At 45.2% G+C, this 13,401-nt stretch overlaps 1 protein-coding gene across 2 annotated transcripts; it reads left to right on the top strand.

Annotated features, from left to right (window-relative positions):
- Positions 1-484: 484 nt before the first annotated feature.
- Positions 485-12,597, top strand: GEM (GTP binding protein overexpressed in skeletal muscle). 2 transcript variants are annotated; one of them, XM_060115666.1, is made up of 5 exons: positions 485-620; positions 2,016-2,355; positions 8,583-8,659; positions 9,447-9,651; positions 11,372-12,597. In XM_060115666.1, the coding sequence occupies exons 2-5, from the start codon at positions 2,025-2,027 to the stop codon at positions 11,647-11,649; spliced, it is 891 nt and encodes a 296-aa protein (XP_059971649.1). In that variant the 5' UTR covers positions 485-620; positions 2,016-2,024; the 3' UTR covers positions 11,650-12,597. The 2 variants fall into 2 exon arrangements, with proteins under 2 accessions (XP_059971649.1, XP_059971647.1); XM_060115664.1 differs by having other exon boundaries at positions 2,016-2,418.
- Positions 12,598-13,401: the final 804 nt, after the last annotated feature.

Raw genomic sequence — 13,401 nt, 5'->3', positions numbered from 1 at the left:
ATCCTCTTCCAGGGAGAAAGTAAAAGGAGCAGTAGAGGCTGTTTTCCTTGCAGAAGATGCGGCTAACACAAGCCCTGACCGCTCGACGTGGCCGCAGCCCCATCCGAGGGGCTAAATCTCCACGCGCGCCGGGCTGATCCCTGTTTTGTTTTCTGGCGAAACTGGGTTTCCAATTCAAACCTGCCTCTTCCTCCATCCTTTATCCGGACAGCTCGCAAGTGTTTTCCTCGGAAGCGCGATTATGTGGCACTTAGTGTATTTTCTCACCTTCCTGTGTCTACCTGGTAAAAATAAAATAAAACAAAACAAAACAAAATAAAGGAGCCTGGGATTGAACTGTCGTTATTTTTTAAAAGGGGAGAGTGGGGTCACATGATGGCGAGTAACTGATTTAGTGAAGTGGCTGCAAGTCCGGGTTTGCTGCACAGCCGGCCCCTCCCGGCGGGGGCGCTGACGTCACGGAAAAGCCCCGGAGCTGGTCGGCCGGGCCGGTATAAACCGCGGGGCCGCGGCGGCTGCGGGCGGCGGGCTCCGGCGGAGGCACAGACGGCGGCAACGCGCGAGCACCCTGCGCTTGGCGGCCCCAGCATCACAGCGCTCACCGACCCTCGGACGCCCAAGTAAGCCAGGCGGCCCGCGGGGGCCCTCCCGACTTTGGAGAGGGGTGGGGGGCTGGTTGGGGAAGGGGTGGGCGTTCCCAGCCCGCAGAACTTTCTAAGTTGAGAAAAGAGCCTTCGGAACGTGCTGTCCACACTGTGGTTTTCCAAGTCAGGGGCAAAGTTTAAGGTGCAAAGGATGCCATCTGTCATCAGCAGGTTCCTTGCTTCAGTTCAGGAAGAGGGCCACCTCCTCCTACCCGCTGTGGTCAGAGGGCAGCCGTCAGGCTCTGGTTGTTTGAATTCAAGTCGGCCAACGGGGGCGCTGCTCGGGAGATTAAAAAACCCGGCTGATCATCGCGGTCAGGGTCGTGCTTAGGGTCATCGACGGGTTGGGGTGTGGAGGGTGGGGGTGAGCGTGGGAAGGGGAGTGTCTGTGCATTTCTCGCTCTCCCGAGTGGATCTTGCTGATTCAAATAAGAATGCTTCTACTTTATCTGAAGGAGCCTGGGAGTAGAGACATCCGTGCAAGGGGGGCGGGAGTGGGGGGAGTCCTGAGAAAGGGAAAGTTGTAGCGAAGTTGTTGAATGTCTTTGGGGAGAGCCTTTGACCTGATTTGCTTCAGAAAGGTGGAAATCTGAGTTGAATTAAAGAGCTCTTGAAGCGGACATGGTTTAATAAGAGTGAAGCATTTTCTCTGCGAATTTGACAGGTCTGAACCTGAGCGGGTCATTTCCCTGCCAGAAGGACAAGGCATGGGGCTGGGATGTTTTAAATGTGATATCCGTGGACAGGAGGGCAGAGCTGAGGCATAAACCTCAAACAAATTCTTCCCCCCGCCTCAAATAATAGCTAATTCAGGCAGTTGGGGAGCATCAGGGCAACTTTACTAAACATGGAAGTTCGAATAATCGCTTGTCCAGTCCAGCCAAGGGGAGTGATGTCATTGTCACGTGTTTCCCACTGAGGCCCACTGGACGCTGGTGCAATTAAGAGCCATGTTTAGACAAGAGCAGCTAACCTGGCCAGCTGGTCCCCAGCTGCATTAACTTGTTGCTTTTCAAGCCATCTCTGGAGGCTGTTGGTTCCTTCCGGCTGCCTCAGAGTGCCAGCTCTGAGTGGGGAATCCCCAGGCTTCCTTGACGATGGAGGAAGCCCCAGGGCAGTGGGGGATATTAATGGTATTTTTTCCTCTTTGCAAATGACAATCTGCCTGAGGAGCTGGTAACAGAGTGTGTGTGTGTGTGTGTGTGTGTGTGTTCGGTTGAAAGCCTGTTGACTGCTTCATTGGTGTTCCTTGTGTTAGGGTTTCTTGGGTCTCACCTCATTTAGTAAAACATCACTGACGACTGTGTTTAAGCCCCCTGAGCTCTCACTCATGCTTCCTAATGCTAACACCCTGGCTGCTTTGCTCTCTAGGACCCAACGATGACTCTGAATAATGTCACCATGCGCCAGGGCACTGTGGGCATGCAGCCGCAGCAGCAGCGCTGGAGCGTCCCAGCCGATGGCAGGCATCTGACGGTCCAGAAAGAGCCCCACCAGTACACCCAGCGCAACCGTCACTCTGCTACCCCCGAGGACCACTGCCGCCGGAGCTGGTCCTCCGACTCCACGGACTCAGTCATCTCCTCCGAGTCGGGGAACACCTACTACCGGGTGGTTCTCATAGGGGAACAGGGGGTGGGCAAGTCCACTCTGGCCAGCATCTTTGCAGGCGTGCATGACAGCATGGACAGTGACTGCGAAATGCTGGGAGGTAGGTGGACCAGCCCCAGCGGGCTTCTGTGGTCAGCAGTGGTCCAGGAGAAAGAACAAGTAGGTGCGTCATTTATCTGCAGAGTTGGGAACTGCGATTATGCATTCTTGGCTCTGGCTCGGGAGCTGAGTCCCCACAGAAGCACTGGCGTAAGCCCCTGGGACAAGAAAATGAAAATGCTCGTAGATAGAACCTGGGCCAGAAAGGGAATTTCTTAGAGTCCAGCTCTAAAGGGCCTGGGGAGACAGATGATAGAGGGCAGAGCCAGAGGGTCAGGGTCCCACCTCTGGCTTTTGCCATTTCTGACCTGGACCTTTCAAGAACTGAGTGTAGACACAGCCTTTTTTCCATGGTGATACCTAAAACCAAACCCATTTGAAAAACTGTTAGGATGAATTCATTAGTTTGTTTATTGCAATATTAGAGGCTTTTGAGGGTATAAAATCATTTAAAATCTATATTTTAAATAGCACATTTAAAGAAATATTGAAATACAACAGTGATGATACATATATTTGTATAGTCTTACAGTTTTTCAAGACAACTTGCCCTGTACAATCTCGTTTAAAATATTTATTATTTAAGCCTTGATTTCCAAAACTAATCTGAGGTGACACAATCTCAAAAATTCACATATTCCTCAAATACGTGTAAAGCATAGCACTACATTCTGGGAAGTAAGATGGGGACCCTAATAGTCGGTGGTTTTCATACAGCGTCTTTCAGCCACGGCTCCCATCTTAGACAATGCCAGGGTCGCTGTGTGTCCCTGTTAGCAGCTGCGGAAATGAAGGAAGAGCCTTCCAGTGCTTGTCCCAGTGGCACGGTCTGTCTCTACGCTCAGTTGCAACTCACAGGTGAATCACAGACTTCCGGAGTAGGAAGATGTCTTCGTGATGAGTCGGCTCTGCCCTCTACTTCGTGCATAGAAATCCTACTCCTTGCTCACTACTGTCAGCCCATTTCTACTAAACGTTTATTCTTCCATTGTCTGGGAGTTCACTGCTTCATGAGGCAGGTCTGACTGGCTTTAAATGATGACTCACTGATGGAGCATTGATCTCTCTCCTCGCTCCTGAAATCTCAGGGACGACAGCTAAACCCTATTTCCGGGGAGAAAGAGGGTCAGTATCTCTTTTTATGTAAAAGCCTGTGGGGGAGTGTCACTATAGGAGAAAGGGAGGAGGAACTACCATCTAGAATGCACATTCGCAGTGGGACATGCACTTCATTGGGAGCCTTATATTTGCTACTGTTTATTTTGGTCCTGACATTATTGCTGTCCTCATATGAGTAAACTGAGTCTTAGGGACTTTCCTAGAATCACCCACTGGGATGGCTGGAATTAGAACTCAGGATTTTATAATGTTAGTTTGGTGGTGTTCTCCTTCTGTCATTGATAAGGAACTTGCTATGTGCCAGGCACCATGCTAAGTACTTCCCACAAGTATTTGGATAATGCTTACGAAAATTGAACCAATTTGGTATTAATATCCCTATTTTACAGGTGAAGAAATGGAAGCTTATGAAGTCAAGTGACTTTCTCAGGGTGAAAAAGCTAGTCCATGGTCTGGACAGGATTCAAAACTAGTTGTGGTTGAACCTAAATCCTGTGTTTCTTTCGCTGTACTCGGCAGCCCCTGGATTTAGCATCCAAATGCTGTTACGTACTGTAGCACATTGGGCTGGGTACCGACCACATGCCTGGCTCCATGCTAGGCTCTGGGGTACCCAGGGATGAACGAGGTACATCATACATACCCTCTTAGGAAGGAGCTAAGTGTCAGGGGCTATAAGTCAGAGCAGGATAAAATTATATGAATACCTTAAGAAGTAATAATAAAGTGCTTTGGAGACTGATATAAAGAAGAGACCAACCAAGAGTTTTTGCTTGTTTCTTTAGGAGGGAGGAATTGAAACAGTTAGTGGAGAGCAGACTTTCAAAACTGTTTGTCCATTAGAGTGCAGTGGTATCTATCCAGAGGGCAGTATCTCCATAGGCATAGAGTATTAAGAAGATTGACCCATCCCTGAAACTTGGGAAGGCAGGCTTCTGTATCTGGGAAGCTTCTTTGTTTAATAGGGAGAGGGGGCAGTTGATAGAGAGAATCCTTTCCTTATCTCCTCACAGAGGGAATCTTGGGCAACAAGAAGCTTCTCAGCTGACTCATCCTACCTAACGTGTCCTATCTGAGTAACTAAATTTATACTGTCTAGGGTTACAGCGCTTACGTATAGGTGGCTATTGGAATCGCTAGTTGGCTTTTATGTTTCCCAAGGAGAGGGTTTTCCACGGCATTTCACTGCATTGTTCTTTTTTCAGCATTAACCATAAGAAAAAAACTACACAATACTCTCATCATCATTTCTCCAAATAAAGATGGATGTTGTTAAGATTATATTGCAATAATCTTATGACTCTCTGTGCACACTTAATGCCGTTCATTCATTCATCCATCCATCCATTCATCCCTAAACAGTTACTGAACCTATACCGTGGAGCTTGATGCGACACTCTGAGGACATACAAAGAGTCGTGGGGCTTCTTCCTTAAAGATGCTTACAGTATATGCGGTAGAGATCAACTATAAATCGATAGGATGTGATAAGTGTCTTCAAAGAGGTACAAGGGCAGTGCTGTGGGAATTCAGAGGAGAAAATAAATATTACTTCTGGCTGTGAAAATCAGAAAAGGGTTCATGGAAGTGGTGGTCTCTGAGCTGGACCCTAAGGACCACTAGGATTTGGAAGCCCTGGGGTAGGTGGAAGGCGTTGCACGTGTGCACAGGGAGTACAGGAGAGAGCACCGGACTCGCAGCCTGATGATGTGAGTTTGGACCCCAGTTTTGACACTGACTTAGCCAGGTGCTCTGGAGACAAGAAACTTACCCTCCTTAAGCTTCCTTATTAGTAAAATAGGGACAATAGCTACTTCAAAGTGTATTAAGAGCATAACAGGTGATAGTGCCTGGCACATAGTAAGTACTGAGTGAATGAACATTAGTTAGAGCTGATTCTGAATCTGTTGTTTCCTTTCCTTGGGCTTACTTTCCACAACTGGACCTTTCATTGCTTGAAGTTCTCATCCACTTTGGTCCCTCTTGGCTGGGGCCCTGTGATATGTGCAGAGGAGACGTGAGCCACTAGAGGAGAGGCCAGTATTCCTAAGCCGGAGTTCCTTTAGGGTTCCTTGGGATCCCCTGCACTCTGAAAGCTGAAAGCAGTTGAGAGTTTTGAGGGGAGAGGGATGCTGGAGCCTCAGAACTTTCGAGGGGCTGCCTTAGCCGGTTTCAGCGGGTAAGAGAACTCTTGGGCAGGTTCACACACAGCGTTTGAGCCAGTCTTGAGCAGGATGGTCCTCCAAGCACAGTGGGGGTCAAATGCAGACAGACAAATCGAGGTGCGTTAGTCCAGGGAAAATGGCTGCAGACAACAAACTCCATCCCACACCTCAGGATGATCTCTCTTGCTACGCAGGGTGTGAGTACACACCCCTGGCTTTCATGGAGAGGACCGGAAAAATGAGGACTCCCCAGAGCAGGTTACTGAAAAGCCTTATAAGTCAATAGGCCTTAACCCTTTCTCCATACACCTTAACCCAGGGCAAATTTCAAAGGACTCGTCTAGAATTTTATATTCTTTTATTTCCCCTCTTCTCACCCAGTTAACCCTTGAAAAGGCTGAAAGGTGGGGACTAAGAGAGGAAGAGAAAATAGAGCTTTGCTTGCAAGCAGGTCCTCTCCTGGTTGCAGAAGGCTCTCAAGCAGGATGCTTTGAGTGAGAAATCCTTGGGGCATGTGGCCAGAGGTGATACATAAGCCCAGGTGCAAGGCATATGCACAAAGCAGGGCAGAGGTGTATTGCTTTAGGCTTTTGGGTTTCCGGCACAATGATTTTCAGGCAGAGGTAAGTCCAGTCAGAATGATCCTGTCAGGAACTTTCCAGAACAGCAAAGCAGTTTGGCCTTACTTCTGCAGCTGGAATCTTTAGTCCACTTTTTCTCCAGACTTCTTCTGGTACCTCGTAAACCAAGAGAAAGTTTGAGTTTGCTTTTCCCCTTAGCTATTGGGATACAGTATGTTTCTGTCTGAACTACTAAGGATTCAGATGAATCTCTTGTGCCTACTGTTGCGTGGTGAGTGATGAGCTGAGGGCAGAGAAAGTGCTTTTTTGAGTTTTCTGAGTGCAGGGAGGTCTCGCAGAGAAAAGAGAAAAACTCTGAGGTGGTAAGGGGCAGTCAGCTCCCCCGCCCCCTACCCCCATCTGTGCTGCTCAAGCTTTGATGATTTGCACTTGGTTGTATAAATGTGCCTGTTGAGGTCATGAGGCCCTACTCTCCAGTAAGCCAAATTAGGCATTCCACTGCAATCCCATTCATGATATATATTGTGGATGGCAAACATGATGGGAATAATAGATTTAAAATCCCCCAGTGGGAAAACTGTCAACATCATTTAGAAGAATGACACCTAAAGAGATGGGAAAACTGACAGAAAGACAAAGCCATTCCTGGCTAATTTTATTCTCATTTGTCCATATTGTCTTTTCTTTTCCTCTCCGGATTCTAATTCTTAGAGGAAGAAACATTGAACCAGGAGCATTGCTTTTTATAAACCCCTCACTATAATGAAACAGGAAATGTCCTGGTTCCTACGATACAGGGCTCTTAAGCTAGGATTTACCTATGGTAGGGAACGCGAGTATGGCAAGAGCCAGCTTCCTCCATCTGAAGAAGTGGTGATAACAGCTAACATTTATTGCATTCCTACTTTGTGCCCAGGCTTAATATATGTCATTGTCACAGCCCTGAGGTGTGGATACTCTTATCAATCCCATTTCACATACGAAGAAACTGAGGCTCAGAGAACTTAAGTAAGCAGTCCTGAGCCAAATAGTTAATAAGAGATGGCACCCAGATTTGAATTCAGGTTTGCTTGTGCTCCCAAGCCACAATGCTATATTTATCATTTATTCATTCCTTTGATAAGTATTAACTGAGCACCTGCAATCTACCAGGCACTGTCCTGGGTGCTGGGGGAAATAGCAGTAAGCAGCATAGATGCAAGTCTCTGCCTTAACATTCTGGAAGGCGAGAGGGACAGAGAATAATAAAATAAGTACGTTAAATGGATTCATGTTAGATGGCAATCAGCACAATGAAGAAAAATGAAACAAGGAAGGGAGTAAGGATTATTGGTAGCAGAGAGGCGATGGAATTTTAAATAGATGGTCAGGGAACACATCCCTCAGAAAGAGATAAGGGAACAAGCCTTTCGATATTTGAGAGAACAGATTCCAGGCAAAAGGAACAGCAAGAAAAATGGCAAAAAAATCATTATGAAGATCATAATTCTCAAATGATAAAATTCAACACAGGAAACCTCATTGTGAAAATAGAGTGGGTATGGGTTCAATTGTGTGGAATTGATGGGAATCTCTCTTGCAGAAATCCCAGTTAACTCCGTTAATCCCCCCTCTCCCCTCTCCTACTGATTTTTCTGGGCTGGAGCTGCTCTGGCCCTTTGTACTGCATTCACCCTTCTCTTGCCTTCAGTCTGGGCTCAAGTGCAGGGAGGAAGGTTTCCATTACTAAGTAGAGCTGGAGACTGCACTTCTGCTCTACTTAAGATGGAAAAACAAGCCTATTTATTCCTAGGGAACTGTATTTTTTTTTAACGAAGAAAACTTCACCAAAGCAAGGATAGTTTCAAGATTTTTTTCTTGCACGTCTCAAAAGAGGAGAAACGTCTCTGAGCTGAAAGCTCCTGAAATGGCCAGTGAATGTTCAGTAATCACCCCACTGAAAGGTGCAGTGGGTTTCCATGGAAGGCTTATGAGCTGGGTTTACAGTTCTGCTGGGCAGTTAGTGTTTCTCATGGCACCGTCCATGGACTCTGAGTCAAAAGGAGTAATGTGAGTTTATTCTCCTGAGTGGTTTTACTATATAAAAGGTATAGAAATGATGAAAACAAATGCTTTTCATTTCAGAAGATGTAGGTGTTCTGCTTATTACTAAGCAGAATACTGGAGGAATATACGTAGAATGTTGTTGAAGGTGATTAAAAAAATAATTTGCCTGTGTAAATATTTACACAGTTTACTCTGTATATTTACATAATTAATTGCATATTTAGTAAGTTTATTTTCTGGCATAATTTTCTATACCCTTTTACAGAAAAGTGTTGCCTATTTGCCTGCCTCCAGGATCACTGTTCTTTCTTTTCCAGAAGATACATATGAGCGAACACTGATTGTTGATGGGGAAAGTGCAACAATTATACTCCTGGACATGTGGGAAAATAAGGTATGCACAGCCTGTAGCTCTCTGTAAATTCCTTCAGGGCCTGCCTTCCAACAGGCTGTTTGGGGCAAGGGTGACATTGCCCTTTTTGATGTTCCAGATGAGGTGGACTCATTTTCTTGATTAAAAGCATTTACTTCTGAAGAATGAAACTGTTCTAAGGAACAAGTCGTTCATAAATGAGCTTTGAATAACAAGCAAGTTGCAGTGATTTGCCCTTAGTTCTATTCAAGAATACAAAAAAGTGTATTTGTTTTAGGGAAAATGCCAGTAAGTATGGATGATAATTTTAAACTACATAAAAACATATTATATGAAGCTGACACTCTCACTACTAGTTTTCAACATTTTCTTTTTAAAGGTTTGGGGTTTCTGAGCCTATTTGCTAGACCTTCTGTTTATTAAGAACCCTCCTATGCTAACAAAAGGATTCTTAATTTTATCACTTAGGGGCAAAAGAGTTTTATGGAAGCCAGGAAGGACTCATTTTTGGTAGTTGAAATAAAATTGGAAATATTGTTTGGCAGACTCTTTGTATAATTTATCAACTCAAGCTGTAGGAGGAATCATAAAGTAAAACTTTTTGGCATCAGTGCTGTCTGAGCTAGGAGTCTTTACAGCCACAGACATCTTGTAGGCATGGAAGACTGATGCCTTTTGGAGAGTTGGAATAAGTTTTCTTCCTTTCTCATATCAGCAAGGGTACTTTAGGATAAACACATTGTCTCTTTCAAACTAACACCTCATTTACCAGGCAAGTCTGAGCTCATGGGAGATCTCATTTCATCAGGGGGAGAATGAGTGGCTCCAAGACCACTGCATGCAAGTCGGGGATGCCTACCTGATTGTCTACTCCATCACGGACCGAGCCAGCTTTGAGAAGGCATCTGAGCTTCGAATCCAGCTCCGCAGGGCCCGGCAGGCAGAGGACATTCCTATAATTCTGGTTGGCAATAAAAGTGACCTGGTGCGGTGCCGGGAAGTGTCTGTATCAGGTGAGAGGAGTGATGCCAATACCATAGAAACTGTCTCTGGGTCACCTGCATTCTCCTTCCAACAGTTGTTCTTTCCTTCCTCTTTCATGAAGCTGGAACCAGGGACTTATTAAAATGCCACATGGAGTTTTATGCATACTCTCTAGGGTGCCCATGTCCCCAGCAGATCACCTGTTCTACCTGCAGGATTCCAATCTCCCTATCCCTAAGGCTTTCCCTGGAATTCCTTTAGGGAAGAGGTCATGCTCAGGGGTTTACTGGCGGTCCCCAGCCCTTTCTCCTTGTCCTTTCTATTCTCCAGGGAGATCTCAAGAGTCCTGGGAAGTGAAAGTAGCATCTTCAAGCAAGAAGGATGGGAACTTTGATTTAGGGGCACTGTGAGAGTCTCACTGAGATTAAGAATTCCACTCTGGTTGCCTCTGGTTCCTGTAGACCCTAGAAACACCCTCCCAGCCCTTACCCTTTGCTTCCTAAGTTTCAGTTAAGGCATCAGTCCGATGGTGTCACATATCCTTTGTCATACTTGGTTCAGGGATAATTCCTATTTGTTGAGTTGGCACCCAAGTGCCTTTGGGGGCCCTTAAAATTTTATTGGCCTAATACAGATTTGGTACGATGGTAAAAAAATAAAATAAAATACTGCGTTGCCAGGCTCCACCCAGGAGAAAAGAACCCTGTTGAATACTTAATAGACCCAACCAACTTGGGAATGTCTTACTCTTAGGAAATGACTGTCTACAGTAGTCATTTTTTTCCAAACCAAAACTTGGACACCTGGTCATTGAACACAATAGAACATTCGAAAATGAGACTTTCAGAAAAGCTTGTTTGGATAGTTTTCCGTAATTGTATTGTACTGTGTGAAATTCTCCAATTTTTTTCAAAATATCTCATCAAAGCTTAAAAACTTTTTTTTCAGAGGGGAAAGTCAAATAGTCAGATTCTTATTTTCAATTCAGGAAACTGACTCAGGAGAAAGAGTAAAGAACATGAACTTGAGAGTGAAGCAGGCCTGGATTCACACCTGCCTCTTACAGGCTATGTGAACTGCCTCAAGTTTTTAAAGGACCACCTCTCTCCCCTCCAGTCTCATCACCTATCCGAAAGGGATAATGTATTCTTAAAGATTGCTGTAGGGCTTCCCTGGTGGCGCAGTGGTTGAGAGTCTGCCTGCCGATGCAGGGGACACGGGTTCGTGCCCTGGTCCGGGAAGATCCCACATGCCGCGGAGCGGCTGGGCCGTGAGCCATGGCCGCTGAGCCTGTGCGTCCGGAGCCTGTGCTCTGCAACGGGAGAGGCCACAACAGTGAGAGGCCCGCATACACCCCCCCCCCAAAAAAAAAAAGATTGTTGTAAACATTAAAAAAATGTTCATAAAGTATTCAACCCAGTTCCTTATGGGAATAAATTTAGGCTATGGCTTTGACTAATTAATATTCCGATATTTGATGAATTTGGACTTTCACATAGTGAATTTGGTGGGCCAGGTCTAAAGCCCATCTCTCCTGTTTCCATGAATCTTCGTGTGAGGGTCTTTCCTTCTATTTAAGCCCTGGGAGGACATGTGTCCCAGTGGCCTCCTGTATCCGTCGCATATATGACTGACTTAGAGTTCCCTAGAGGACCATTTAAAATCAGGCCTCATCCAGCTTGGCTTTCTGTGTTTAGGGTCATATTCTGCAGCGCCCCTGACTTTCTTCTCCTATCCTTTCTCCACCAGAAGGGAGAGCGTGTGCCGTGGTGTTCGACTGCAAGTTCATCGAGACCTCTGCAGCTGTCCAGCACAACGTCAAGGAACTGTTTGAAGGCATTGTGAGGCAGGTCCGCCTCCGGCGGGACAGCAAGGAGAAGAACGAGCGGCGGCTGGCCTACCAGAAGAGGAGGGAGAGCATCCCCAGGAAAGCCAGGCGCTTCTGGGGCAAGATCGTGGCCAAAAACAACAAGAACATGGCCTTCAAGCTCAAGTCCAAATCCTGCCATGACCTCTCTGTGCTCTAGGCACCCGGAGTCATCCAATATCCCCCAGTGGACATCACTGAAGGCCATTGGGACCCATAATCTATATTAGATTGGATTCTTAAGTATTGTTAGATGTGGCTTCCCCTGTTGTTAGCTGGGAACTAACGTGCTAGGCTGATGGGAAACAAAATGCATGAGAAATGAAAGAGCTTTGTGAAGACTCAGTATTTATTTACAGGAAAAGCCTGACCTTTGCTGCTTGAACACCCAAGACTCATTAGGGAACATGGTTGGTGTTCACATGTGTTTCCTCTCTCCTTTGGCTTAGTAGAGAATTGAAGCCTACAAAATAATGCCTAGACAAGAATTTTTCATTATTAAAATTTTGCCTGGTGTTCTGTTACGTGAATTTGAGGCCAATCAGTGGGTCATGAACAAATACAGGAAAGCCATCAAAGGAATTATTCAAAGGAGAGAGAACTTCTTTCTCTGTACCTTATATTTGTGGAGCTAGGATTGCAGAACTGGGTTCATCACGATCATCACCGTTATTGCTCCATGAAGCTGTGAAAAGAAATGATGGACTTGCTGGAAACTAAAGCTTAGTAAACAATTTTTGTTCAGTGCCCACAGTCAGGGATCCAGAAGTCTATAGAATTGGGAACTGCTACATGTACCACTAATGGGCTAAAAAATTATATCTTTACTACTGTTGTCTTGTAATTTTTTATTTAAAGGAAAATTATTTTAATCAAATTCTATTTAGTCAAACCGCGTTTTATGTTGCATTATTTTTAAAATCATAGGGCCATCATAAAAAAATATTTTTAAAATCTAAATTATTGAGAACCTGGAGTGCAAAATACCAAATTTTTAAATATAATCGAAGGTCTGAAGTTTTATAAAACACAAAACATAAATACTTCCAGCATTTTGGGTTGACCCTTTTATGCCACAGCTCTGCTCTATTTATTATTATTTTGCAAAATAACCATTTTAACATTTGATAAAGCATATTTATGAACATGTTTCTTAATAAGAAAAATGCCCATTTTATTACCATTTTCTATCTTTTTCAGAATATTCAAGTTTTTACCTATATGTCTTATAATAAAATAAATAAAATCTTTGGGAAAAAAAGGCATTCCTAAATGTTTTTCCTCCCGACTCAAGATGATTATGATCATTTTGATGTAGCTTCCAGAGCAAGCACATTATAAAGAAACATACCTATTATTTTATTTCTTCTCTTCATTGGCAAGAGCCCAGTCATTATCTGTTGTATCCCCGGGGGCTTCCCTGGTGGTGCAGTGGTTGAGAGTCCACCTGCCAATGCAGGGGATGCGGGTTCGTGCCCCGGTCCGGGAAGATCCCACGTGCCGCGGAGCGGCTGGGCCCGTGAGCCATGGCCGCTGAGCCTGCACATCCGGAGCCTGTGCTCTGCAATGGGAGAGGCCACAGCAGTGAGAGGCCCGCGTACTGCAAAAAATAATAATAATAAATAAATAAAGAGTATCCCTGACATCTCTCCTTTGACATGTGATTCACAATAATGCAAAGTGATTTTCGGCTGATACAGTTAGGAAGTATTTGAGGTCATGTAAATGCCAAGTTATAGTAAAAGCAAGATTGACCTTTACTTTGGTCTGGCAAATTCCTGACTCAACAGATGGGCTTTGCTTTGCTCCCCAAAGGCTCATGGTCCTAAGCTTGAGTAAAGCATTAGAGGAAATTATAAAGGATTAGGGGGGAGAAAAAGGAAACTGGTGATTTTCAGCCTGAGCTCTAGCC

The sequence above is a fragment of the Mesoplodon densirostris genome, chromosome 13 (assembly GCF_025265405.1).
Source record: "Mesoplodon densirostris isolate mMesDen1 chromosome 13, mMesDen1 primary haplotype, whole genome shotgun sequence".
Lineage (NCBI taxonomy): Eukaryota > Metazoa > Chordata > Mammalia > Artiodactyla > Ziphiidae > Mesoplodon > Mesoplodon densirostris.
The sequence above is the reverse complement of the archived record's forward strand: the minus strand, read 5'-3'. Positions and strand labels throughout refer to the sequence as shown.

Coding starts and splice junctions, on each gene's coding strand:
- GEM (XM_060115664.1), top strand. CDS start 2,025: ATGACTCTGAATAATGTCACCATGCGCCAGGGCACTGTGGGCATGCAG. Junction 2,419..8,582: donor CCAGGAGAAAGAACAAGTAG/GTGCGTCATTTA, acceptor TTTCTTTTCCAG/AAGATACATATGAGCGAACA. Junction 9,652..11,371: donor CCGGGAAGTGTCTGTATCAG/GTGAGAGGAGTG, acceptor TTTCTCCACCAG/AAGGGAGAGCGTGTGCCGTG.